Source organism: Rhinolophus hipposideros, assembly GCF_964194185.1.
Source record: "Rhinolophus hipposideros genome assembly, chromosome: 13".
Lineage (NCBI taxonomy): Eukaryota > Metazoa > Chordata > Mammalia > Chiroptera > Rhinolophidae > Rhinolophus > Rhinolophus hipposideros.
This window is the reverse complement of record NC_138059.1, coordinates 45,318,020-45,344,961: the sequence shown is the minus strand read 5'-3', so window position 1 is coordinate 45,344,961 and position 26,942 is coordinate 45,318,020. Positions and strand designations below refer to the sequence as shown.

The following is a 26,942-nucleotide window of genomic DNA, read 5'->3' as shown; positions in this document are numbered from 1 at the left end:
AAATTATTTTCTAAAAGCTATAATCTTATATGACTATTATTAATAGTAACATTATTAGATACCATTTCAACAAATATTTTAAAACATACAATAGACTTTGCACGTCTTGGTCACTAGGTCCCACTTACATGACTGTGCCCTGTGAGTTCCAACCTTGCACCTGTTTAAAGGGCTCTTTTGCTGTGATACGATCTGACCTCCCATCACTATTGTACTTGTCCTCTAACTTACTCAAGACAAATTCATTGTTCTTTGCCTCCTGGTCCCATGTTTGTACACCTACAATACTAATTACCGAATTGTTTTATACAAGGTCAATGAAGTTCACGAACTTGTTACAACGATGTTGCTAACCTTCTTTTGGTATCAGAGGGATTATTCATTATTAATTTGTGCCAACTGGACAAACAGTCAACCAACTTTACTATATGCAAGTGCTGAAAAGGCTGCATGAAAAAGTTAGATGACTTGAACTTTTCACCAATAATTCATGGCTCTTGCATCATGACAATGCACCAGCTCACATGGCACTGTCTGTGAGGAGTTTTTAGCTAGTAAAGAAATAACTGTATTGGAATACCCTCCCTAGTCACCTGATCTGGCCCCCAATGACTTCTTTCTTTACTCGAAGATAAAGGAAATATTGAAAGGAAGATATTTTTTTGACATTCAGGACATCAAGGGTAATACGACAACAGCACTCATGGCCATTCCAAAATTGCTCTGAAGGGTGGACTAGGTGCTGGCATCGGTGCATAGCTTGCCAAGGAGAGTACTTCGAAGCTAACCATAGTGATATTCAGCAATGAGGTATGGAGCACTTTTTACTACGATAAGTTTGCGAACTTAATTGTCTGACGTCGTATTTAGTACATATACATTTTTCTCTCCTGCTAGATGTAAATTTCCTAAGGGTTAGGAATTGTTATAAACTGAATGTTTATAAGTCTTCCCTCCCCCAAATTTATATGTTGAAGTCCTAACCTGCAATGTAATGGTAATAGGAGGTGGGACCTTTGGGAGATAATTAGCCAACCTGAATATGGGAAAATTTGAGCATCAAAATAAACAGTAACAAATTATAACTCACTGAATAAAAACTGAATCCACTCATCCATATTGATATAAATAAGTGAATACATAGATAAATCAGGGAAATGAAAAGGGAAATGAAAAATGATCCAAATGCCAACTATGTAATGTAAAAGGAATAAGAAAATTACCATTTGACCACTATCAGAGTAATAATTCAGGCAAGAATCATATGAATGTTAAAAACGAGTAGGTAAAGATTGATAATAGGATATTTATATAGTCTCAATGTACCTTTCAAAAAATATTTGCTAGTTATTAATTCATAATTATGAAATACTATTAGTTAACTTTAGAGCGGAGAAACCGGAAAAATACCATCTTCATCAATTGATAAAATATCACAGCACTGGGATAAATCAACTCTGTGCCTCCTGATATGAACATAGTATTTTTATGTGGTGTTCCTGTTGAAAACACATAACCTGAATCTATTCATGATATAACATCAGGCAAATCTAAATGGAGGAACACTCAATTAGATAACTCGTCTGTCCTTCAAAAATGTCAAGGTCATAAAAGATAAGTAAAGATGATGAAATGTTCCATTTGAAGGAAATGAAAGAGACATGACAACTAAGTGTAATATATGATCCTGTATTGGACTATAGAGATATAAAGGATTTTTTGGGAACAAGTGGCAAAATCACATTTTAAAAAATGGTAGATAGAAAGGGCAAAGTTTTACGAGTATTTCCATAAGATTATCTGAAGTAGACAGTTCTCCTGACAGTCTTTAAAAGATTTTAGATATTCTTTATAAATACCCTGGAATTAACTACTGTCTCTTTTTCAATCTCTTTATGAAACCAAAATGGTCTAATTTCCTTTGAAATTAACTATCAAATTATCTTTACCATTGGGTTATGAACAAAGTCAGTGACAATAATATCCTCTGTAAAAAGACACAAATAACCAATTAATTCAAAGCAGTACTATCAATCTTACTGTTAAAATTTTATTAAAAGCAGATGCCTTTTACAGAAAAATACCCAATTAATTTCTGACAAAATTGCAAAAACAATTCAATGGAGGAAGAATAGCCTATCAACAATTAGCGCTGGAACAAGTGGACATGCACTGGGGAAAAAAAATGGACCTTGACCTAAACCACACGCCTTACACAAAAATCAACTTGAAATGTATCATGGGTTCAACATAAAATTCTAAATCTTGTAGAAAAGAACATAAAAGATAAACTGAACCTAGAACTTGGCTCCATAAGAGGAAAAGTTGATAAATTTGACCACACAAAAATTAAAAACGTTTGCTCTGCAAAAACCCGTTGAAAGGATAAAAAGACAAATTACAGACCCTGAGATATATTTATAAATTATGTATCTGACAAAGGCTTTTTATATAGTTTAATATATAAAGAACTTTAAAAATTCAACAGTAAACAAACGATCCAGTCAGAAAATGGGTAAAAGACACACACAGACGTTTCACTAAAGAGAATATACAGATGGCTAACAAACACCTGAAAAGATGTTCAACATTATTCACTCTCTGGATGAATCTGTAGAGAATTATGTTAAATGAAAAAAGCCAATCTCAGAAGAAGCTGTTATGTGTTGAACTGTGCCCTTCCAAAAAGATCTATTGAAACATTAACTCCCGTAACTCAGAATGTTATCTTCTTTGGAAATAGGATCTTTACAAATTTAACCAGTTAAGACATCATTACAGTGAGCCCTAATCTAATATGACTGATATCCTTATAAAAAGGAGAAATTTGAACATGGAGGGAAGACCATATCATATGATCACACATAGGGTGAAGATGGCTATGTGGTTGGAGTGATTCATCTACAAGCCAAGGAAAGCCAAGGATTGCCAGTAAACACCACAAGCTGGAAGAGGAAAGAAAGAGAAATCCCCTAGAGCTGTCAGAGGAAGCATGGTCTTGCTGACACCTTGATTTCAGACTTCTAGTCTCCAGAAGAGTGAGACAATAAATCTGTTTTTTTTAAATTTTTATTAAATTTATCGGATGACATTGTTTAGTAAAATTATATGTTTCAAGTGTACATTTCTATAATACATCACCTATATATTGCATTGTGTGGTCACCACCCAGAGTCAGTTCTCCTTCCATCACCATATATTTGACCCCCTTTACTCTCTTCTACCACCACCCTCCCCTCTTACCCTCTGGTAACCACTAAACTGTTGTCTGTGTCTATGAGTTTTTGTTTGTTTGTCTTGCTCGTTTGTTGTTTTCAGTTTTATATCTCACATGTGAGTGAAGTCATAAGCCATCTCATTTTTGGTGCTTTGCACAGCAGGCCTAGTAAACTAATACTGCATAGTTCTATTTATGTAACCATCGGAAAATAACATAACTATAATGAGAACAGATTAGTAATTGCTAGGGGTCAGGGATGAGGAAAGGGGTGGGTGTGGCAATAAGGGGAACATGAGGGAGTCTGGGGTATGGTCAAGTATACTGATTGTGGTGGAGGTTATACAAGGCTACACATGTGACAAAATTGCATAAAGGTACATATACCTGTAGACACCCACACATGTGCATGTATGTATGACTGCTGAGATCTGACACAGCTCCATAGATTGTGCTGTTTCTTGGTTTTGATATTGCACTATGGTTACAGTGGGTATGGGATATTGTCATGGAGGAGGGTGCATATGCACCGGGGGTGCCAATAAAAAATGTATACAAGTGGACACTTTGGTCAACATTGCTGAAGCAGTAGTTCACTGTAATCAGAAGTGTCTGGACGCTGATGGTAACCACTTTGAGCACCTCTTATAATTGCAGAAGTCAAATATGACTTGTATATTCATCTTTTGTTTTTGGTGTTTATTGAGTATTATAATTTTAATACAGTTTTCCTTTCTTAAAATGTGTATACAGTTTTTTGGCACCCTCTGTGTATTTCTTTCCAATTTGCTGTGAATCTATAATTACTGTGAATCTAAGAATTTTGAATAATCAGAATAAAAGTTAAATACAAAAAAATATCTTTCACTTTCATGACTTAGTCATTAGTATAAAGGAAAGACAACTGAAACTTTTTTGATCACTCAGGTTCTTTCAGTTACTCCTGGTGCTATTCTAAAAGTTTAGAATAGAATGTGTAGGCTTAACCACATAGTGAAACCAGGACTTAGCTGGTTTCAATTCTCTCCCTGAGGAAGTTGATTTTTGGTGATTCTCTTTCCCACAAAAGCAGAATACTGGAGGTATAAAGAATTTTAGTGAATCAAGGAATCTGTTTGGTTGGGTTCCGAGTCCTTGACTGTTTCTAAGTATCACTAATCCCTTGGTACACACACGCACTGACAGCTATGTTTGTAGGCAGGCTGTACCTGAGCTGATGGGAGCCTATTTTTTGGCAGAAAACTCGGGACAGAAGAGACCCATGTTCTCAGCCCCAAGGCAGCACTCCTTCACCAAGTAAGGCTGATGGCCTGCAGTTTGTCTCTTTCTGCCTTAGGGTTCCCCTCCATTGGGATGGGAAGCTGAAATCTGGCTATGGTATGAGCATTTGACACCCGCTTTCTTTACTTTCTGCCTCTGGTCTCAACTGCAAAGCTGTGGGCATATTAGGCTCTGTGGGCAGGAGCATATGGCATAGTAGCCATGAGATTGCTGTTCATGCCCCTGAGGACACCATTTTATCTGCAGGGTAAATGGCACCTGCACAGTGAACCACTACTTGATGTCACATCCCCACAACCTAGAATGCACTTCAGAATAACAGTTATGTACCAGGTGCCAGGTGTGTCTTAACACATTGAGTGTCTTGCAGATGATAGGCAGCCTTCAGTTTGCCTCAGACGTGGGAACTAAGAGACACGTCAGGTGCCTAGATCTTGTCCTTATTAGGGGCCTGTCCCCTACCAGATGCTGGGAGGGCTCAGAAGGACCACTGTTGAGTGAGTAATGTTGACCACTCTGTTATTCCTTAGGAGAGGCATGAATTCACTGTCAAATGACCAAAAGGTGAACAGAGGAAAGGAAAACAAGGACTGAAAAAATGGGATGTTCTATATACCTCTCAGGTGACTGAGACACGGATGTTCCTCTCTAAGATAATGGCCAGCAGAGGCTTCTTGCAGAGCTTACATCATATGTTGAACTTGCCAAGAACAACTCTTGCCCTTGTCCACTTTTAGCTGATCTATTGAGTGGGAAGGAAGCAAACAACAAGCTCCTCTAGCCCATGGCCTCACAGGAACCACAGGGTTTCCTTCAACTGTTGAAGGATCCCAGAACTGTTGAAGAGTTAGTTCTGAGAAGTGGCTGAGTTCAATCCTGAGGTTCCTACATTTACCACACAAATGAGGCTTCAGCTTCTCTTTCCTTTCTACAACCTGCATATGTGTCAGACAGGAACTAGCATTACTGAACTGAGAATCTTTTGGGACAAGGTTATGCTTGGGTTGTTCTATACCCTGGTAGTTAACACAGTGACTGGCAGTCCACACTTTCTCAAGGAATGGATTTATTACCTCTTTAGCACAAAGCATGCAGAACTGGATATTAAAAATGCTTTTCTAATGTGGTACTCCATTAATTTATAAGAGAGATGATCCTTTAATAAATTTTATAACATCTTATTTATTATGACATCTTTAACGAGCGAGCGAGAGAAAGAGAGAGAGAGAGAGAGAGAGAGAGAGAGAGAGAGAGAGAGAGAGAAAGAGAGAGAGAGAGAGAGATTGATTACCTGTGGTCTTTGATAAATCACTCTGGCATAGAAACTGCAACGGGTACCAATATCATCAGTCTGGAAAGGTATTGAAAAAGATTGATAACATCACACAAAGTACACAAATACAGAAAAATGGAAGGCCTTGTTAGAAACAAAGATGTTACCTGGAGAATTTCTCTTAAGAAGCGGGGAATTGGAGGCTGATAAAGCTTAGAAATGGGGTCTTCTTCAATTATATTAATTTGTCCCAGATTTGGATGAGCAGTAAGGATGTAACAGAATCCAGGTGGAGGCAGTTGAGTTTTTACCTATTTGAAATGAAAGAAAAGGTAGAAAGTGAATGTAGTGTTAAAAAACTCAAATATAAAATATACTCTTTAATATATAAGTAGGTGTATACTATCTGTGGAAAGCTTATAAGAAATATTGGTGTAAGAAATAGATTATGTTGTTTATCTCTGGGACCAAGCTTGTATTTTTAAGTTTATTACCAATTCAAGATTTCATTCTAGAAATTTGTTCTTCAGAGCACACTGAAAATACCATTTAGAAACTTCTTCCTCTTACATAATCTTGAAATAGGCATTTTTGACAACAATTTTGCTGATCTAGCATAGTAGTCATAGTCTTATTTAGTGTTCTGCTAAGAAGTCAGCTACTACACAAACAAGACAACTCCCAGTTTTCAGCTTTGGGAACTATGGCACAAAGCAACACTGGCCAGCCTAGTGGATAAGCTCCAGATGGAGAAGAGGGACATATTTAAACCAGTTAATTTTGCTACTTGTGAGCAACTACCATAAATAATTTGATGAGGCAGGAAAATGAAAATTTCTGGCTACACTGGTAGCTGTGTAAATATCCATGGATTTTATATATTAGGTTATGTGAGTTTCTGCTCTAACTGGTAACTGAGTGTTGGTTCTACTAGTGACTGAAAGGTGGTGGGGAAAACACCTTGATCAATATGAGACTAAGACCCTAATTGTTGACCCTGGAGATTGTAGTTTAAAAACACCATCATAAATTAACCTCAAAAAGAATATACTGTAGCACATCAGGGAAAGCAACCAGAGCTTGGGCTCTGGAACGAGATGAGTGGGTCTGTGTCATGCAGGGCGGCCTACGGGGTCTCTGGTCCCGCTCCCCAGATAAGAATGCAGGACGTGGTAAGGCCAAAACGGAACACCCACGGAGCCATAGATAGGGGGTTCATACCACTATATTCTCGCTGGCGGCTGGGTTGGAGACACAGGAAGCAGAAGCCACACGATCCACAACCTGCCGTTCGCTTCTCTGCCAACCAACCAACCCCTTGTTAACTGCACTCCGCCGTGCTACCTGCAATCCGCGCTTGCCAGCCACCATCTTGCTAGCCCCCATTTTCTGCTAGCATAGCCACAGCAGTTATATTCGTGGCCAATGGCTCACTGGTTACAGCTGACGGCCAAGTAGCCACAGCTGATGGCCATCCAATCACAGTTGATGAGCCAGCACCTTTCCACGTGAGGCCGAGAGCCTGGAAACTGCACTCCTGCCTTTGTCCCCACAGTCTGAATCCCTGTCCTGGCTTATATTTACTGGACCTGGGTTTCTTGGGGATGTGGATTGTGTAGATGGCGTTTGTCTTGGCACCTGGCACAGACCAGGTGGCAACCAGGGAGGAGCTCTTCAGATGCTGGGCTTACCTCTTCACAGGCCTCGCTGTAGCCAGGTGCTTTCAGCATCACTGGAGGCCACATGGTATCAATCAAACTGAAAAGCCCTGCTGTCCTGGAGAAAGAAAAGATGCTATCAAGAGTATTCAGCATCAAACATCACTTATTAAACACCTGTCAATGAGCTGGTCATATATAGATCTACTTAACAGACAACATCCCTAGTGCCAAAGAGTCACCATTCAGGATAAGTGGCAATTCAGATGGAAAAGACAGAGGCACACACACAGACAAACAGACCTTTGAAAGTAACTCTACAAGAATAGGAAGGAGATTGTTCAATTATAATACATATGTACAATGAAATATTATACAGCCATTAAAGTGGTTATATAGAGAATATTTCAGGATGGAAAGATGCTTACTCATGAAAGAAGACTTCCAGAACTACTTCAGAAAGTGGCAAGAATGATGGGATAAGTCTTGAAACAAGGGAGAGTATTTTGAGGGGGATTAATGGCAATGTGTCTTTTACTGTAATACATTTAAATATTTAAAATATTTAAAAAATATTTAAAATATTTAAAAAATTTAAATATTCACTGTATTGTTTGATCACACCTTGTACATGTGTGTTCAAAATCACCCTAGAAAAGCAAGAAATCCTCTTTTCTAGGAAGGTATTAACTCTTGAAAATCCAGGTATAAGCATAATAATACTTGTTAATGATTACTTAATACTTTTTTATGGGCCAAAGACTGTTTTAAGCATTTGATATGTATTAAATTTTATGATAACCTTATTTGTATAGATAAAAATCACAGCAAGTTAAATGACTTGCTCAAGGTTACACTTTCTAGTAACACAGTAATTTAGACTCAGAGAGATAAAAAGAATTTCTTCAGAGGCCTTATATAGCCACCATACACCCTCCACTGCCCACAGACAGCTGGCTCCCTTTACTGTAGTGTCACCACCTTCCTTACAAAACATCCATGTCATGCACAAACCATGCCATGGGAGAGCACAGATGTTCTAGAGGCTACTCCCAGGAACGAAAGGCTGAAGCCAACTCCAGAGCAAACCACCCCACCAGAACCTGGTGATATTTTAAAACTTTCTCACAACAGGTATCACCTGGGTCAAAGTTACTTTTTGTTTCCTATAGCATGGGGCATCACAGAATTCTTGGAGATATTGAAAGAATGGTAATAAGAGTCACCCGGGAGAGCTGTGCTGGAGAGCGTCTGGGCACATCCTGACCGACAGAGCTCCTTGGTCTGTCCTGGATACTGAAAAGTGATGCTGAAAAGGCTGGTATGTGGTGGGGTAGGGGGTGGAATGGGTGTGTGCAGACATGCTGCAGGACCCTAGGCTCATCCCCAAGGTGCTTTGCATTTATGCATAGGGGAGGCTACAGTTGAATGGGGGGTTCTGGAAATTAAAAAGAAAAAAAGTGAAACTAGAGAATCAAAGAAATCATAGAAAGAAAAATGTGAAAGTAACTAAACGACAGAATAGTTATCAGCAATAGGATTGGTTATTAATGTTACAAGTGATAGGTGACAGAAAACTGGAACAGTATATCCCCTCTCTTTGGAGAAAGGGAAGAGTGTAAGTCATGTTGCACAGTTCATTTTCTAAGCATGACTACTTTTATTTGGTACAGGTGAAAATGCTCAAAGAGAAGAACGAAATGTTAAACCATCACTACACATGTCCTAGACCCAAAATGAATGTATAAAAATAAGATTCACAACCTCCCTTTCCCAGGCTTTTCTCTTCTGTGGGATTGTCAAGTATCTTTGGGATTAGATATGTATTTTCATCATTTAATAGGCTGTTTAGTCATGAAGATTCCCTGTTGCTGGGATAAGACTGGAGGAGGCTCACATCACTGACCTGGATGTCCAAGCAGGGCCCAACAGCCCTATCGTGTGTCAGAATCCACTTGGAACCAAGAGTCTTGCATGTGTGGTATCACATCCCTGCAGGGCCACAGGCTATGTCTAGGGGGTGGAAGGGTCTTTCCTGTCAGTCTGAGGTGGTTCCTGCCTACCTAGAAACCCCATCTCATCCTCCCTTCCCAGGGCCTATTGCCATCTGAAATCAGCTTGCTTGGTTACTGTTGCTTGTATTCTCACAAGAATGCCAGCCTCTTGAGAGCAAGCTATGTGTGGCTGTTCTCTGTGGAATCCTTAGCATTCAGATCTGCCACAAAAGAGGTGCGTAACCCTTGGATAAAGGAGTGAAGGTATGTGGGACTGGGCAGGCTGTGCTAGCAGGGCCACCTACTCCTCTCCCAGTCTCACTTTGCCCTGCACAGTACGCAGTGAAGTAGCACACAACACTGGCATCTGTCACACAGCAAGTTAACCCTCAATGCTTCCATTTGAGAATTTTTCATAAGCCTTTATTTTTCTTTGAAGGAACCCATGGCTTCTAACAGGTTTTTATTTTGCCTAATCTCTCTTGTTCATTTAATTAATCTAGAATCAGATTTTATGCTAGTTGGAAAAACAGTTTAGATATAATTTAAGAGGAAACATTAGTGTCTTCCAGAAGGTAGTTTATGTCACCTTGTATACTTTTATGTCACCTCATACAACCAAAATACAGCTTTGAATTAATCAAGCTTTTGCCTTGATACCGAAATGCATTTCCTTCAAAGAGGTTTGGTCTACTAGAGTAAAGATTACCAAATGGACCAGGAGATTATTAACAAATTGGTAGGAGGCGTGGAAACCTTGGGAACCTAACAAGATTAGATAATCAATGATTAAAATGTATCATTATGCTGGTGAGATGGTAAATTTGGCAGTCACTTTGGAAAAGTTTGGCAGTGATCCAGCAATCCCACTCAAGGGAACTGAAAACTTATGTTCATGCAAAAATTGCATATGAGATCTGACAATTAAGTTTATGGACCCATCCCAGAAAAAGTGCTCCATACCTCATTGCTGAATATCACTATGGTCACCTTCAAAGAACTCCCCTTGGGAAGCTATGCACCAATGCCAGTGCCTAGTCCACCCTTCAAAGCAGTTTTGGAACTCTTTCTAGAATGGTCATCAGAACTGTCGTCGTATTACCCTTGATGTCCTAAATGTCATCTGAATGTCTTCCTTTCAATATTTCCTTTATCTTCAGGTAAAGAAAGAAGTCATTGGGGACCAGATCAAGTGAGTAAGGAGGGTGTTGCAATACAGTTATTTGTTTACTGGTTAAAGACTCCCTCACACACAGTGCCATATGAGCTGGCGCATTGTCGTGATGCAAGAGCCATGAATTGTTGGTGAAAAGTTCAGGTTGTTTTCATCTAACTTTTTCACGCATCCTTTTCAGCACTTGCAAATAGTAAACTTAGTTAAGAGTTTGTCCAGTTGGTACAAATTCGTTACAAATAATCTCTCTGATATCAAAAAAGGTTAGCAACATAGTTTTGACTTGATTTGGACTGACGGGAACTTTTGGTCGTGGAGAATCAGCTGACTTCCACTGTGCACTTTGACGCCTTGTTTCAGGGTCATATTCTTACACCCATGCTTCATCACCAATGATAACACGGCCCCAAACATCATCTTGCCTCTCCAAAAGGTCTTGGCAAACTTCCACTCTCCTTTACTTTTGTTCATCGCTGAGCTCCTTCGGGACCATTTTTTCAGACACTTTTCTCATACCTAGAGATTCAGTTAAGATTTTCCTAACTTTTTCTCTATCGATGTTTACTTAGTCTGCTTTGCTTCTCACAATCAGCCAGCATTTTGATGCACAATTTGATGAACTTTTGCAATGTTTTCATCAGTTCTGCTCATTACTGGCTTACCTGACCTCTCTTCATCACTGACACATTCTCTCCCCTCAGAAAAACATTTAATCCATTTGAACACTGCTGTTTTCTTCATGGCATTATCCCCATAAACTTGGACTAAGATGTCCCTGATTTTGCTTCCACTCTTGCCAAGTTTAACAAGAAATTTAATATTTGTTTGTTGCTCTAATTCAAGCTCAGACATTCTCGCGACTGCACACAAAAACACTCAACAACAATAATGAACACTACTCAGCAAGACACTGCCACACGTCCACATGAACACAGCTGTGAGACACTGATATATGAAGGTTATGAAACCTTACTGAGCTTTGTAAAGTGCTGCCAATGTAAGTGCACAGTGGAAAGTTCACGAAGTTAATTGTTAGAGCTTGTATATTAATAGCAGTACTACAGAAAGTGGAAACAACGCAACTGTCCATCAAGTGATGAATGGATAAACAAATCTGGTATAATGGGTTATCAGGCAGCCATAGAAAGGAATGAAGTACTGAAACATGGATGAACCTTGAAAATATTATGCTAATCGAAAGAAGTCAAGCACAAAAGGCCACAGTTTGTATGTTGCCATTTATATGAAGTGCTCATTATATGCAAATGCATAGAGACAGACAGCATATTAGTGTCTGTCAGTGACTAATGGGTATGGAGTTTCACTATGGGGTTATAAATGTGTTCTGGAATAAGATGGTGATGATGGTTGCACAACTTTGTGAATATGAAAACCAAAGAATAGTATACTTTTAAAAGGGTAAATTTTATGATATGTAAATTACATCTCAATAAAGCTGTTATTTTTAAAAGTATAATTAAGTCAGTGGTCTCTAGCAAGGAGAATGCTAACCCTGACTTGAAATACTTCCAGTGTTATACCTTCCTCAGCTCTGCTTAATGATTTTGCTACAACAAACATTATCCTTATTCCCTTTCCTAGCAGGTCTTATTCAGTTGAATCTCCAAGCTGTCAGGAAACAAGACTGGGGACTTCTGCAATCTGATAGTAATGCTATCATCTTTACTGGAAAGCTTACACAGGACCCAATAAGCAGTATGAGGGCTGGAAGAAAGGAGGAAAGAGAGGCCAGGGGAAAGCTAGATAATCCTCAGTACTCCTCTTTTGGTATACCTGCTCTTCCTTTTCCTGAGTCATGATAGGCAGGATGTGGGACACTAGTTCCAGGTTCCCTCCATGTTTGTGCCCTCCATGCCCTGGTTGAGCCACGCATGCTGCTGCCTGGACAAACTCTGCTGACACATTGGAGTAGGTGTATGGCCCTGAGTAGGCCGGCCCTACATAGCAGCTCTTCAGAGACAAAAAGTCTGTGTGCAGACACCCCATGTTTATGGAAGCTAAAGAGAACATCGTTTAGAAACCCAAGAAAAATACGTCACTTTCACCTGAGTTTAGATAAACATCTGTATGAAGATGTGGACAGCTTTCAGAACAGGCTGTCCTGATTGATGGTTGAATTTTGAGAAGCAATTTCAGATTTAAACCTTTTATTGTGATGGTGCAAGATATTACAAAACAACAGAATATATATGGTAAAACAGCTTTTCAATAATACTGCTGGGATGATTATATTCACTGTGAATGTACCACTTGCTGGCTCCACATCTCAGTACTTGTAAGCATGTCCCCAAGAAGCTCTTTAATCACCTGTGTGGAGACGTACCTTGCCCAAGGTCATATAGCCAAAGTGGGCATAAAAACAGTCATTCTAATCCCAGAGACCATTCTCTGCTAAGACTCCACACTACCTTATAGGTGTGTAAAACTACTAAACATTTCCCAAGGTTAGTTCACTGAATTTCAGGAAAACACTTTTCAAATTGTAGATAGTTGGAAAAACTAAAAAAAGGAAATCAACACACATCTGAAATAAAGCCTTTTGCACTACTCCTTTGAATTACTGTTTAAATTTACATAATTATGTAAATTTGTAACTCTGGAATGCCTCACATTTTATCGGATACCTCCTAGTTATATATTTTTTTAAAAAGTCTTTCCTAATCTCAACTCTATCCTCAAGATTTGGAATATAAAAATATTTTCTAGCACAACTTTCTATAAAACTACTTCTTTGCACAGTAGTAGTTTTGCACAGTGCTGCCTCATCAGGAAATTACACATACACACACAGTTGCATTGGAAATAAGGAACTCCTGCAACGTATTGCTATCTGGTACTTTGCAAACAGTTCTTGGTCTTTTCTCATGTCCCAGGTAATAATACCTATTATTTCAAAAGTATCACATGATCTACTCACTCACTAGTGTAGAGGTAGGAACACTCACATTTCCACACAAAATCTGTCACTCCATATATATATATATATATATATATATATATTTTTTTTTTTTTTTTAAAGCGTGTTTTTCCAGGACCCATCAGTTCCAAGTCAAGTATATGTTTCAATCTAGTTGTGGAGGGAGCAGCTCACAGTGGCCCATGCGGAGATCGAACCGGCAGCCTTGTTGTTAAGAGCACTGAGCTCTAACCAACTGAGCTAACCGGCCGCCCAATGCCATATTTCTTGATATATACAATTTTGTTTTAACCAAACATTATTACAAGTGTGCTCTGATACTTGAAAAAAAAGCTTGCCTCCTTACAATCTATTCTATTATCACAACTTCACATATCAAGTAGCCTCCCTTTATATATATTTTTTCAAAGACTGAACCTGTTAGTCCTATCAAAATAATTTACATTGGCATGTCAAATAATAAAGAAGAAAACACAAACTACCCTTTACCAAGTGACTAGGCTTCAACCTAATTAATAAACCAACCTGTACTTGCTTCATTAATGGCTTCAGGGAGAAAACAATGATGATAGAAAGACAGCAGCACAGGACATTTTCCACCTACTACTTGGACAGGAAGCAAGGTTAGCACCCAGTTCTGAAACTCATTTCTGAGTATACGAGGTCTTTCTGAACATACGCAAACTTGCCACCATGTGTTTACATTAGCAGCACTACTAACATCTCGGTAAGGTTTCATGACCTTGGTGTATCAGTGTCTCACAGCTGTGTTCATGTGGACATGTGGCGATGTCTTGCTGAGTGGTGTTCATTATTGTTGTGTGTTTTTGCGTGCCATTGCAAGAATGTCTGAGCTTGAATTAGAGCAACAAACAAATATTAAATTTCTTGTTAAACTTGGCAAAAGTGGAAGTGAAATCAGGGACATGTTAGTCCAAGTTTATGGGGATAATGCCATGAAGAATAACAGCAGAGTTTAAGTGAATTAAATGTTTTTCTGAGGGGAGAGAATATGTCAGTGATGAAGAAAGGTCAGGGCGGCCAGTAATGTGCAGAACTGATGAAAACATTGCAAAAATTTGTCAAATTGTGCATCAAAATTGTCGGCTGATTGTGAGAAGCATAGCAGACTAAGTAAACATCGATAGTGAAACAGTTAGGAAAATCTTAACTGAAGCTCTTGGCATGAGAAAGGTGTGTGCAAAAATGGTCCCGAAGGAGCTCAGTGATGAACAAAAAGCAAAGGAGAGTCAAAGTTTGCCAAGACCTTTTGGAGACGCAAGATGATGTTTTGGGCCATGTTATCACTGGTGACGAAGCATGGGTGTACGAATATGACCCTGAAACAAGACGTCAAAGTGCACAATGGAAGTCAGCTGATTCTCCACAACCAAAAAAGTCCGTCAGTCCAAATCAAGATTCAAAACTATGTTGCTAACCTTTTTTGATATCAGAGAAATGATTCATAATAAATTTGTACCAACTGGACAAACCGTTAACCAAGTTTACTATTTGCAAATGCTGAAAAGGCTGCATGAAAAAGTTAGATGAAAACGACCTGAACTTTTCACCAACAATTCATGACTCTTGCATCACGACAATGCACCAGCTCACATGGCACTGTCTGTGAGGGAGTTTTTAGCCAGTAAACAAATAACTGTATTGCAACACCCTCCCTACTCACTTGATCTGACCCCCCAGTGACTTCTTTCTTCACCTGAGGATAAAGGTGTCCCATCCAGCACAACACAGGCAGTGAGAGAATGAGAAGGGGCGGTGAAGGGTTAAGAAAGAAACAGAAATCAAGAAAGTTATGAAACAGGGGACCAAGGGTCTCCCAGCTTCAAAGGACTGAGAGCCACTAATTGGGCCACCTTGTGGCTTTTATTGATGTACACACAAGGAAGTAGCATTGTTTTCTCAACGGTCTGTGAGTCTCATACATCATACCAGAAAACTGATTCAAACCAATCACCCTTGCCTGCAAACAGCCGGAATTGAAAGTCCCAGTATTCTTAACAATTATGGTATGTGCCTCCCCAGGGACACATCCTTTATGCTGAAACTTATTGTTAAGAATGGAAGGAGAACTGATGTTATCACATCATTGACTCACTTCCCAAGCAGGTTGTGGGAAGGAAGAGAGCCACATAGGCAGAAGCTCTCCTTAGCCGAGGGAAGGTGGAGGGCTGTGCCCACCTCTATCGACCTCGTGAATTCTTCTGGTGGTCCCCGTGTGGTTGTGCCTGGCTTGGGTTGTTCCTTCCATGAGGAATCTTACCTGTCATTGGCTGACCAACCATCTTTTGGGGGCCAAACAGAGAGATATGAGGTGTAAGCACAAAGGTGAAGCAAAGTCCCTGAAAGGATCAGTCTCACAGACTCTTCTTTCTTTAGGGATAGGCACGAGGGGACAGATGGTTAGGCTGCTGCATGACAACATAAAGGAAATATTGAAAGGAAGACATTCGGATGACATTCAGAATATAAAGGGTAACAGTATGACAGCTCTGATGGCCATTCCAGAAAGAATTCCAAAACTGCTCCGAAAGTTGGACCAGCTGCTGGTGTCAGTGCATAGCTTCCCAAGGGGAGTTCTTTGAATGTGACCATAGTGATATTCAAAAATGAGGTATGGAACACTTTTTCTAGAATGAGTTCACAAATTTAAAATTCACACCTCATATGTCTCATCGGAGCAGCAACCTGCAGTGGGGAGGTTCTCATGCCTTCCCCCAACCTCCATCCCACCTCAGTCAAAGAGAGTAACAGAAGGGAAGGGATAATGGTTTATTTCTTAATCAAGCACTGGGCACCACATCCCATAGCCCCCAACCCCACCCCATGGACCATCAAGCTAGACTATGTATGTCTTCAGCATGTTGTAATACAAGCAGAATTTGCTGTAGGGCCATTTCAAAGTGGGTACAGAGTAAAATATTTACTGTTCATGAGCTTTATTTCCTCCTCTAATTTAAATGGATAATGCTCTGAGAAGTTATTTTGAGGATTATGCATAACACATATACACAGCACAGTGTATGGCATATGAAAAATGGTAGCTCCACCCAAGTGACTTTTACATTTTCCTGTTTCCCTTGGTGCCCAGTGAATGTCATTTACCATCAAGCAGATTTGAAGCAAAGCAACTAAATATATAAGGAAATGAATAGTTGAAGTCTTAGAGTATAAATCCTGGTCATAATTTGTATGCTTGGGACTAAGATCTCAAATTTCAGAAAATACTTTTCCTCTAAAATAAAAATGAAGGTCATGATTTCTATCTTTGATTAGAATCACTAATAAAATTAATTGACAGTTCACAGTAACAAAGACACTCTGGAACAAAGTGATTGAGGAAACAATAATTAGGAAAATAGATTTTATCTCCCTAAAATGTAACTATTCCAAAGTTTTTTTAGAGTTTATTTTACCTTACAAAATACTCTGTTAAAAAGATGACAATCTAGATTATTAGAACCCATGTTATTAGAAGAACTTACAAGGAGATACTTCAATTGTGGTTTGGATGAAAAAAAGGGGTTCTATGGAAAGAAACCTCACAGGTGATGTGATCATAAATTCCTAACTGGGCAGGTTATGGTGAGTACTCACACAGCAGGCATATAACTTCTTTAGTGAAAGGCTCATCTTTGCCTTAAGCAACTCTGTCCATTGTTTCTGTGGTCTAGGTTAACACACCTTTGAAATAAGCCATAACTACACTCAAGAGAGTATATAATCTTGTTAACTATCCTGTAATCCAATCCCCGCCTTGCCTACTCCCACCTCCATGTAACTTCCCTTACATTCCCTTTTTAATTACAAATGTATAAAAGAAGCTGCAAAACTGCTTCTCCAGAGCATTTGAGATCTTGCTCCCCAGCACTGTCATCAGTTTGGCTCAAATAAACTCGTATAAAAATTCTCAGGGTGGCTGGTTAGCTCAGTTGGTTACAGAGTGGTGAACTTGGGTTGTCAGAAAAGAAAAAACGTTATATTAAATAGCTACATTGTAAACATTTACCAATTCCTTCTTTTTTAAACTTTTATTTGTTTTAAGTGTGTTTTTCCAGGACCCATCAGCTCCAAGGCAAGTAGTTGTTTCAATTTAGTTGTGGAGGGCACAGCTCACAGTGATCCATGTTGGGGATGGTACCAGCAAACTTGTTGTTAAGAGCACCACGCTCTAACCAACTGAGCTACCTGGCTGCCCCTACCAATTCCTTCTTGATGAAATAAGGTTGGAAGGTTCCTCTCCATTTCCAGTGCTATTACCAAAAATCTGTGCATTTATCTCCACTGGAATTTAGGAAAGAACTGTGAACCTGATCTCTGCTTTGAGATTTTTCTTTCCAATGTATTCTACGCACTGTACTAAATTAATCTTCCACTGTGGAAGACTGATAAAATGGGTTTGGATCTCCTTCAAAGCCTCATTTCAAGGTAACTGCCATCACCTGACCTATCTGGCAGTTCCCTGGAAAACGCTATTCACGAGGTTTTTCTTTATATGACCTCAGAACTCACCCACTGGGTACTGCCGATGCTCCACCATAACTGCCACCCCCACCCCCGGCATTTATATCAGTGTCAACTGTTTAAACATCTCTGCTGCCTAGGGAGGCAATAACAGGGTAAAGTTCTAAAACATAGACCTGTGAATCTAGGAGACTACACCTGTACAGGGCTATGCACAGGCTCATGAAAGACCTGAGAAGCCCATAAACTCTCACCTATGGGTGACCTTGAGCAACATACAAAAAGGATTATGCACCTTAACCAAATGGAATTTATTGCAGAAAAGCGAGGTTGGCTGAATATTTTAAGTCAATCAATATAATATACCATATTAATAAAATACAGAACAAAAATCATGATTATCTCAACAGACACAATCCAACTACCTTTCATGATAAAAACACTCAAACTAGGAACAGGAGGGAACTGCTGCAACCTAATAAAGGGCATCTATAAAAAATATGTAGCTAAAATCATACTTAATGGTGAAAGACTAAATACTTTCTTCCTTATCAGGAACAAGGCAAGGATTTCCACTCTCATCACTGTTATTCAAAATTATACTAGCAGTTCTAAACAGGCAACAAGGCAAGAAAACGAAATAAAGACATCCAGATTAAAAAAAAAAAAAGAAGTAAAACTATTGCTATTTGCAGTTGACATGGGCTTGTATACCGAAAATCCTATGGTATCCACTAAAGAAACTATTGAATCTAATAAACAAGTACAGCAAGGCAGCAGGATACAGGATCAACATACAAAAACCAGTTGTATGTCTGTACATTTGCAAAGAACAATCTGAAAATAAAAGTAAAACAATGCTAGTTATAATAGGATAAAAGAATAAACTACATAGGTCTAAATTTAACAAAACTGTAGGACTTGTACACTGAAAATTATAAAAAATTGTTGACAGAAATTAAAGACCTAAATAAATGGAAAGATCCCATGTACATAGATAAGATGACTTAATATTGATTGTTAAAATGACAATATTCCTAAATTTGTTCTACAAATTCAATACCACCCCTTTCAAAATTTTAATTGCCTTATTTTTTTGAAGAAATGGACAAGCTGATCCTAAAATTCATATGAAAATGCAAGGAACCCAGAATAGCCAGAACAATATGAAAAAGAAGAACCAAGTTCTTTTAATTTCAAAACTTACAGCAAAGCTACAGTAATCAAGGTTTTGCTTATATAAGGATGGACATACCTATCAATGGAATACAATTGAGAGCCCCAAAATAAATCCGTGCATCATGCATACACAGTGAACTGATGTTTGACAAAAATACACAATAAGGAAGTGACGTCATGGGAATGGCGGCAGCAGGGTGCTCTTTTTGAATCCTCCCTGAGATTTTCTGTCAATAGGGACATATAGAACACCTGAGGAGTCCTTTGCTCATCACGTAGAACAGCGGGGAGACTGGTGGAGGAATTACCTGAAGGTGCTCGCTGATTACAAGCAGAGGAGGAGGCAGGACAGCGAAGTGGAAGCGCGCCACCCCCCTCATGGCGAGCCGAGGCCTGACGGCGACCGCTGCCCGGCACCCAGGATGTAGCGCAGACTCGTGGAAGGTTTGCTTTGGGGTGCGCTAGTTGGGCGAGGAGGGGAGAAGCGAGGAGGACAAGAGGAAACGCGCCGCGCTCTCCCCACCCCCCACGGTAGAGCCACGGCCCTGCAGCGTGCCCACAAAAGCAGTGGCAGGCAGCACCCGGTGCTCTAGAGTCCCACGGGAGCCCAGGGTACAGTGGAGAGCACAGGGTCCAGGAGGTGGGCTCTTTCCCTGCGTCCCACAGCTGATCGCTCCTGCCGGGGCGTGCAGCTCGTGGGCCCTAGGGCAGACAAAGAACTCAGACACCACACCTGGGCCCCTCACCCCACTTTTCGAATCCTCCCCCCGCCCTTCCAGAGACTTAAACTGACCCCTGAACTGAGGAGTAGTGTCAGATTACAGAGGGGCGTCTGTGCTCAGGCGCTGAGAAGATTGGCAGTCAGCTCTGACCTTTGGAAGAGGCTGGGAGGAGGGGATTTTTGCTGGAAGAGGAGAGAGGAGACTCCCACACCCCCAGCCACCACCTTTTCGGGCCTGCGGGAGGAGTATAACTTAGCTGGCCTGGGAGAGAGAAGACCTCTCCATCCCCAGCCCCCACCCTCTCTGGCTGGCCTGGGGCGGGGCAAGGGCAACCGCGGAAGCACTCCTTGAGTTCAGCAGTAAGCGGCAGACACAGCTCCCGGCTTTCAGCAGCTTAGAGATCTCCCACCCGCCCCCTCCCACACACCCACGGAAGGAGGGCCCTAAGACTCAGGAGTACTGGGCACAGGGCTGGTGGAGCTACTCTCAGCGTGCATTTGTGCAGGAAAGGACAGAAACTGCACGGTCTCTCTGAAAACTGTCATCCAGACCCCTCAGCCTCTCGCATTTAAATCTACACTCCCAAATTCACTCTGGGCACCAGGTGACCAGCGCTGCCTGCGCAATAGGCAGAGAACTCTTTGGCACAGCGGAGGACAACCTGGAGATTACTTGGTGGGCTTAAGCCAAGACTGGTGCTGTTTTCTGTTTTGCTTTGCTTGGTGTTCTTCTTTTTTGTTGTTGTTTTTTTTTCTGCTTGTTGTGATTTGCTTTGTTCTGTCTTTATTTCTTTGATATCTTTGCCTATGTTGAGTGGGGATTGTCGGTTGTATTTTATATGTGAATGTACTTGATTTGTTCTCTTTGTTGTTGTTGTTGTACTTGGTAACTTGATTTGTGCTGAAACTGCCCTAACAGGGCCCAGCTTAAGAGGCACAAGATTCAACATATCCAGAAGCCAACTCTGGACCAAACCAGAGTACTACCGGGTTTGACCAACAAGTCACATACCCAGAGGGAATCCTCTGAAGGCACAAGAGCCCATAGAGGCCAAACCTCATTTAAGTGGCCAACCCTCACCCAGCAGAACACCCTGCGGTGGACAGAGCCAAGTTTCACACTAGACTGCCTAGGAGTTAAACCCACCTAGTCACAAGCAAAAAGCAATTAAAGTTCTTCTTCAACAGGACAATATACTAAACACATGAGCCACCTGTGGAGCACATGCAGAGGAGAAGAACGAAGTAGTCCAGTCAAATATAAAGGACACATACTACATAAGATAACCCAGCAAGAACTAAGAGGTCTAGGGGATCTTCCTAATACATCAAAGCAAACACAGAGAGTCAGTCAGAATGGGGAGACAAAAAAACATGTCCCAAATAAAAGAACGGAAGAAACCTCCACACCTGGAACCAAATGAAGCAGAGGTAACCAACCTGTCAGAGACAGAGTTCAGAACACTGGTGATAAGAATGTTTAAGGAGCTTAGAGAAGACATGAAGAAGGATGTAGAAATCATAAAGAACAACCAGTTAGAACTAAAAAAGGATGTAGAAATCTTAACGAACAACCAGCTAGAACTAAAGAACACAATTACCGAAATTAAGAACTCACTTGAAGGAATGACCAGCAGGTTAGATGAAGCAGAGGATCGAATCAGCGACTTAGAAGACAAGTTAGCAGAGATCACTCAAACTGAACAACAGAAAGAAAAAAGAATAAAAAACAATGAAGATGGGTTAAGAGACCTCTGGGATAACATCAAGCGCAACAACATGCGCATCATAGGAATACCAGAAGGCGAAGAGAGGAAGCAAGGGATTGAGAACATATTTGAGGTAATAATGTCTGAAAACTTCCCTAACCTGATGAAGGAAACCAACATATAAGTCCAGGAAGTGCAGAGAGTTCCAACCAGGATAAACCAAAACAGGCCCACCAAGACACATTATAGTTAAAATGGCAAAGCTTAAAGACAAAGAGAGAATCTTAAAAGCAGCAAGAGAAAGGCAGTAGGTTACATACAAGGGAACTCCCATAAGACTATCAAATGACTTTTCTACAGAAACATTGAAGGCTAAGAGGGAGTGGCAGGAGATACTCAAAAGTGATGGAACACAAAGGCCTACAACCTAGATTGCTTTATCCAGCAAGGCTATCATTTAAAGTTGATGGAGAGATAAAGAGCTTCCCAGAAAAGAACAAACTGAAAGAATTTATTACAACCAAGCCAGCATTGCAAGAAATACTAAAAGGACTTTTGTAAATAGAAGAAAGATGAAAACAATTTACTACAAATTTAAAAATGGCAATAACTATGTACCTATCAATAATCACTTTAAATGTAAACGTATTAAATGCTCCAATCAAGAGACATAGGGTGGCTGAGTGGATAAGGAAGCAAGACCCTTGTATATGCTGTATACAAGAGACTCGTTTCAGATCAAAAGACACACACAGGCTGAAAGTGAAGGGTTGGAGTAACATATTTCATGCAAATGGAAGCGAAAAAAAAAGCTGGAGTTGCAATACTTATATCTGACAAAATAGACTTTAAAATGAATAACATATTGAAGACAAAGATGGGCACTATATACTAATAAAGGGATCAATCCGACAAGAGGACATAACCCTAGTAAACATCTATGCATTAACATAGGAGCACCTAAATATATAAAACAGGTACTGATGGACATAAAGACAGAGATCAACAGCAACACTATCATAATGGGGGACTTCAACACACCTCTGACAACAATGGACAGGTCCTCCAGACAGAAAATCAATATGGAAACAACAGACTTAAATGATACTTTGGACCACTTGTATTTAATCGATATTTTCAGAGCATTTCACCCCAATGCTGCAGAATACACGTTCTTCTCAAGTGCACATGGAACATTTTCCAAGATAGATCATATGTTAGGACACAAAACAAGCCTTGATAAATTTAAGAAAATTGAAATCATACCAATTGTCTTCTCTGACCACAGTGCTATTAAATTAGAAATGAACTACAGGAAAAAAAAACCCAGGAAGACACACCGATTCATGGAGGCTGAATAACATGTTACTAAATAATGAATGGGTCAAGCAGCAAATCAAAGAAGAAATCACAAGACATCTCGAGACAAATGAGAATGAGAACACGAAGACCCAAATCTATGGGATGCTGCGAAAGCAGTCCTAAGAGGGAAGGATCTGCAAAAAAAAAGTTTTAAGCAATTACTATGAGCAACTATATGCCAACAATTTGACAATCTGGAAGAAATGAACAATTTTCTAGAGGTGCGCAACCTTCCAAGGCTAACTCAAGAAGAAACAGAAAGCCTGAACAGTCTGATTACCACCGGGGAAATTGAATCAGTAATCAATAATCTCCCAACAAACAAAAGCCCTGGACCAGATGGCTTTACAGGTGAATTTTCCAAAACGTTCAAAAAAGAATTATCACCTATTCTCCTCAAGCTCTTCCAAAAAATCCAGAAGGAGGGAAGACTCCCAAACACTTTTTACGAAGCCACAATCACCCTGATCCCAAAAGCAGACAAAGACACCACAAAAAAAGAAAACCACAGGCCGATATCTCTAATGAACATAGATGCAAAAATTCTCAACAAAATATTAGCGAACAGAATTCAGCAATACATTAAAAAGATCATACACCATGATCAAGTGGGATTCATCGCTGGAATGCAGGGGTGGTTCAACATTCGCAAATTAATTAATGTGATACACTACATTAACAAAATGAAAAATAAAAACCACATGATCATGTCAATAGATGCAGAAAAAGCATTTGATAAAATACAGCAACTTTTTATGATAAAAACCCTTAAGAAAGTGGGAATAGAGGTGATCATATCTTAACATAATAAAGACCCTATATGACAAACCCACAATGGGGAAAAGCTAAAACCATTCCCCCTAAGATCAGGAACAAGACAAGGTTGCCCACTCTCTCCACTTCTATTCAATATAGTGCTGGAAGTTCTAGCCACAGCAATCAGACAAGAGAAAGAAATAAAAGGCATCCAAATTGGTAAGGAGGAAGTAAAACTATCATTATATGCAGATGATATGATACTATATATAGAGAACCCTAAACACTCCACCAAGAAACTATTAGAACTGATAGATGAATTTAGTAAAGTAGCAGGATATAAAATTAATATTTGGAAATCAGTTGCATTTGTATATACCAATGATAAAATATCAGAAGGAGAAATTAAAAAAACAATTCCATTTACAATTGCTCCAAAGACTATAAAATATCTGGGAATAAATCTAACCAAAGATGTAAAAGATCTGTACTCAGAAAATTATACAATACTGAAGATAGAAATGAAAGAAGACATAAATAGATGGAAACACATTCCATGTTCATGGATAGGAAGAATTAATATAGTTAAATTGTCCATACTGCCTAAGGCAATATACATATTCAACGCAATTCCTATCAAACTACCAACGACGTTTTTCACGGAAATAGAGCATATAATCCTAAAATTTATATGGGACCGTAAAAGACCCCGGATAGCCTCAGCAATTTGAGAAATAAGAACAAAGTGGGAGGTATAACAATACCTGATTTCAAACTATACTACAAGGCTACAGTAATCAAAACAGCATGGTACTGGCATAAAAATAGACACATAGATCAATGGAACAGAATAGAGAGTCCAGAAGTAAATCCATGCCTATATGCCCATCTAATCTACGACAATGGAAGCAAGAATGTACGATGGAGTAAAGACAGCCTGTTCAATAAGTGGTGTTGGGAAACCTGGACAGACACATGCAAGAAAATGAAGCTGGACCACCTCCTTACACTATATACAAAAATAAATTCAAAATGGCTTAAAGACTTAAATGTAAGTTCTGAAACCATAAAATATCTAGAAGAAAATATAGGAAGAAACTTCATGGACATTACCCGGAGTAAGATTTTCACTGATATATCCCCTTACGGGAGGGAAGTAAGAGAAAACACAAACATGTGGGATTACATCAAACTAAAAAGTTTTTTCACAGCAAAGGAAACCATCAATAAAACAAAAAGGGATCCTATTGAATGGGAAAAGATATTTGCCAATGATATATCTGATAAGGGATTAATATCACAAATCTATAAAAAACTTACTCAACTCAACTCCAAAAAAACAAACAACCCAATTAAAAATTGGGCAGAGGACTTGAGGAGACATTTTTCTAAAAAGGACATGCAGAAGGCAAGAAGACATATGGAGAAATGATCAACCTCACTAACCATCAGAGAAATGCAAATAAAAACCACAATGAGATACCACCTCACTCCACTCAAAATGGCTATCATCAATAAATCAACAAACAACAAATGCTGGCGCGGATGTGGAGAAAAAGGAACGCTAGTGCACTGTTGGTGGGATTGCAGATTAATGCAGCCACTATGGAAAACAGTATGGAGGTATCTCAGGAATCTGAAAATGGAACTACCCTATGATCCAGTAATTCCATTCCTAGGTATCTACCCGGAGAAATCCAAAACTCCAATTCAAAAATCTGTATGCACTCCTATGTTTATTGCAGCACTTTACACAATAGCCAAGATATGGAAACTACCGAAATGCCCATCGGTAGATGACTGGATTAAGACGCTGTGGTACATTTATACAATGGAGTATTACGCAGCCATAAAGAAGAAAGAAATCTTATCATTTGCAACAACAGAAAGAGAAAGACAAGTACCATATGATCTCACTTATATGCGGAATCTAAAGAAAAAAATATGTGAATGAACTAATCAGAAACAGTTTTGAGGACACAAAGAAAAAACCGAGAGTTGTTAGATGGGCGGAGGGGGGGGGTTGGGGATAAGGGGAAAGGTGAAGGGATTAGGAAGCAGCTTGTAACCACAAAATGGCCTCAGGGATTTTTTGAAAATTAATTTGGGTAACGTATTCAATAATGTTGTAAAGATTTTGTTGGGTATCCGATGGACATGCGTCCTATTTGGGAGACCACCTCAGGGATACTGTGGATGCCTGATCATGGCATTGTACACCAGAAGCTAAACATTAATGAATGCCAACTATCATTTTATATATATAATGTGATGGCTCAGTGTGAGGTCGGAGGGATAGTGGATGGGAGGAGGGGGGTTCACAGTATGAGGGATATAAATGATGAACGTCTAAGTATTACCTTGTCTTGTACACCTGAAAGTAATAAATTAAAAAATAATAATAATGATAAAAAAATAAAATTAATCTGTATATTTAAAAAAATGCACAATAAGGATAGTATCTTCAATTAATAGTGTTGGGACAACCAAATATCCATATGCAAAGGAATGAAGTTGGACCCTTAACTCTCACCATACACAAATCAACTAAAAATGGATCACAGACCTAAAGTAAGAGTGAAAGCTATAGGGCGGCCAGTTAGCTCAGTTGGTTAGAATGCAGTGCTCTTAACAACAAGGTTGCCGGTTTGATCCCCACATGGGCCACTGTGAGCTGCGCCGTCTACAATTAGATTGAAACAGCTACTTGGAGCTGATGGGTCCTGGAAAAATACAGTTAAATAAATAAAAGTTAAAAAAAATTCTGTACAGGTTTGGGCGTTCTTATGCTGACAATGTTTATTATGCTTACATACTGAGTATGTAGATGGAAAGTTTGCAAGTTTATCTGTAAGAAAATTATTTAATTAACAGGTTTACTATTTCCTTTAAGGAAAAATGTTCAGATGGAAAAAATACATATGTGTAGAAAGCTAAAAATAAAAGCCTACCATCCTAACTCTGAAAGGGAAAGGAATAACCTCAAACCTAAAGTGGCTTAAAGGTTATTTAGTCTAGTCCTTTCATTTTCAGACAAATCAGGGCAACTGGTATTGGCAGCATAGCCCGTAGTATAATCCAGATCTATTGATTACAAGTTAAGACTACTTCCACTATATACAGAGTGCTCATTTAGGTGCCCTCAAATTAAATTAGAGAACACCATAGCAGCAAAATAATGGTGTGGGTGTGTGTATC

The 26,942-nt window shown here is 39.5% G+C and overlaps 1 protein-coding gene across 6 annotated transcripts in view; it reads right to left on the bottom strand.

Annotated features, from left to right (window-relative positions):
• SPIDR (scaffold protein involved in DNA repair) overlaps positions 1–26,942 on the bottom strand; it is a 575,751-nt gene that overhangs the window by 30,617 nt on the left and 518,192 nt on the right. For all 6 annotated transcript variants that reach the window (XM_081070679.1, XM_081070676.1, XM_081070677.1 and 3 more), the window contains 3 exons: positions 7,463–7,547; positions 5,939–6,082; positions 5,790–5,849 (listed from right to left, as the gene is read on the bottom strand). In XM_081070679.1, coding sequence (XP_080926805.1) covers positions 5,790–5,849; positions 5,939–6,082; positions 7,463–7,547 — 289 coding nt within the window. The remainder of the gene's footprint in view (positions 1–5,789; positions 5,850–5,938; positions 6,083–7,462; positions 7,548–26,942) is intronic.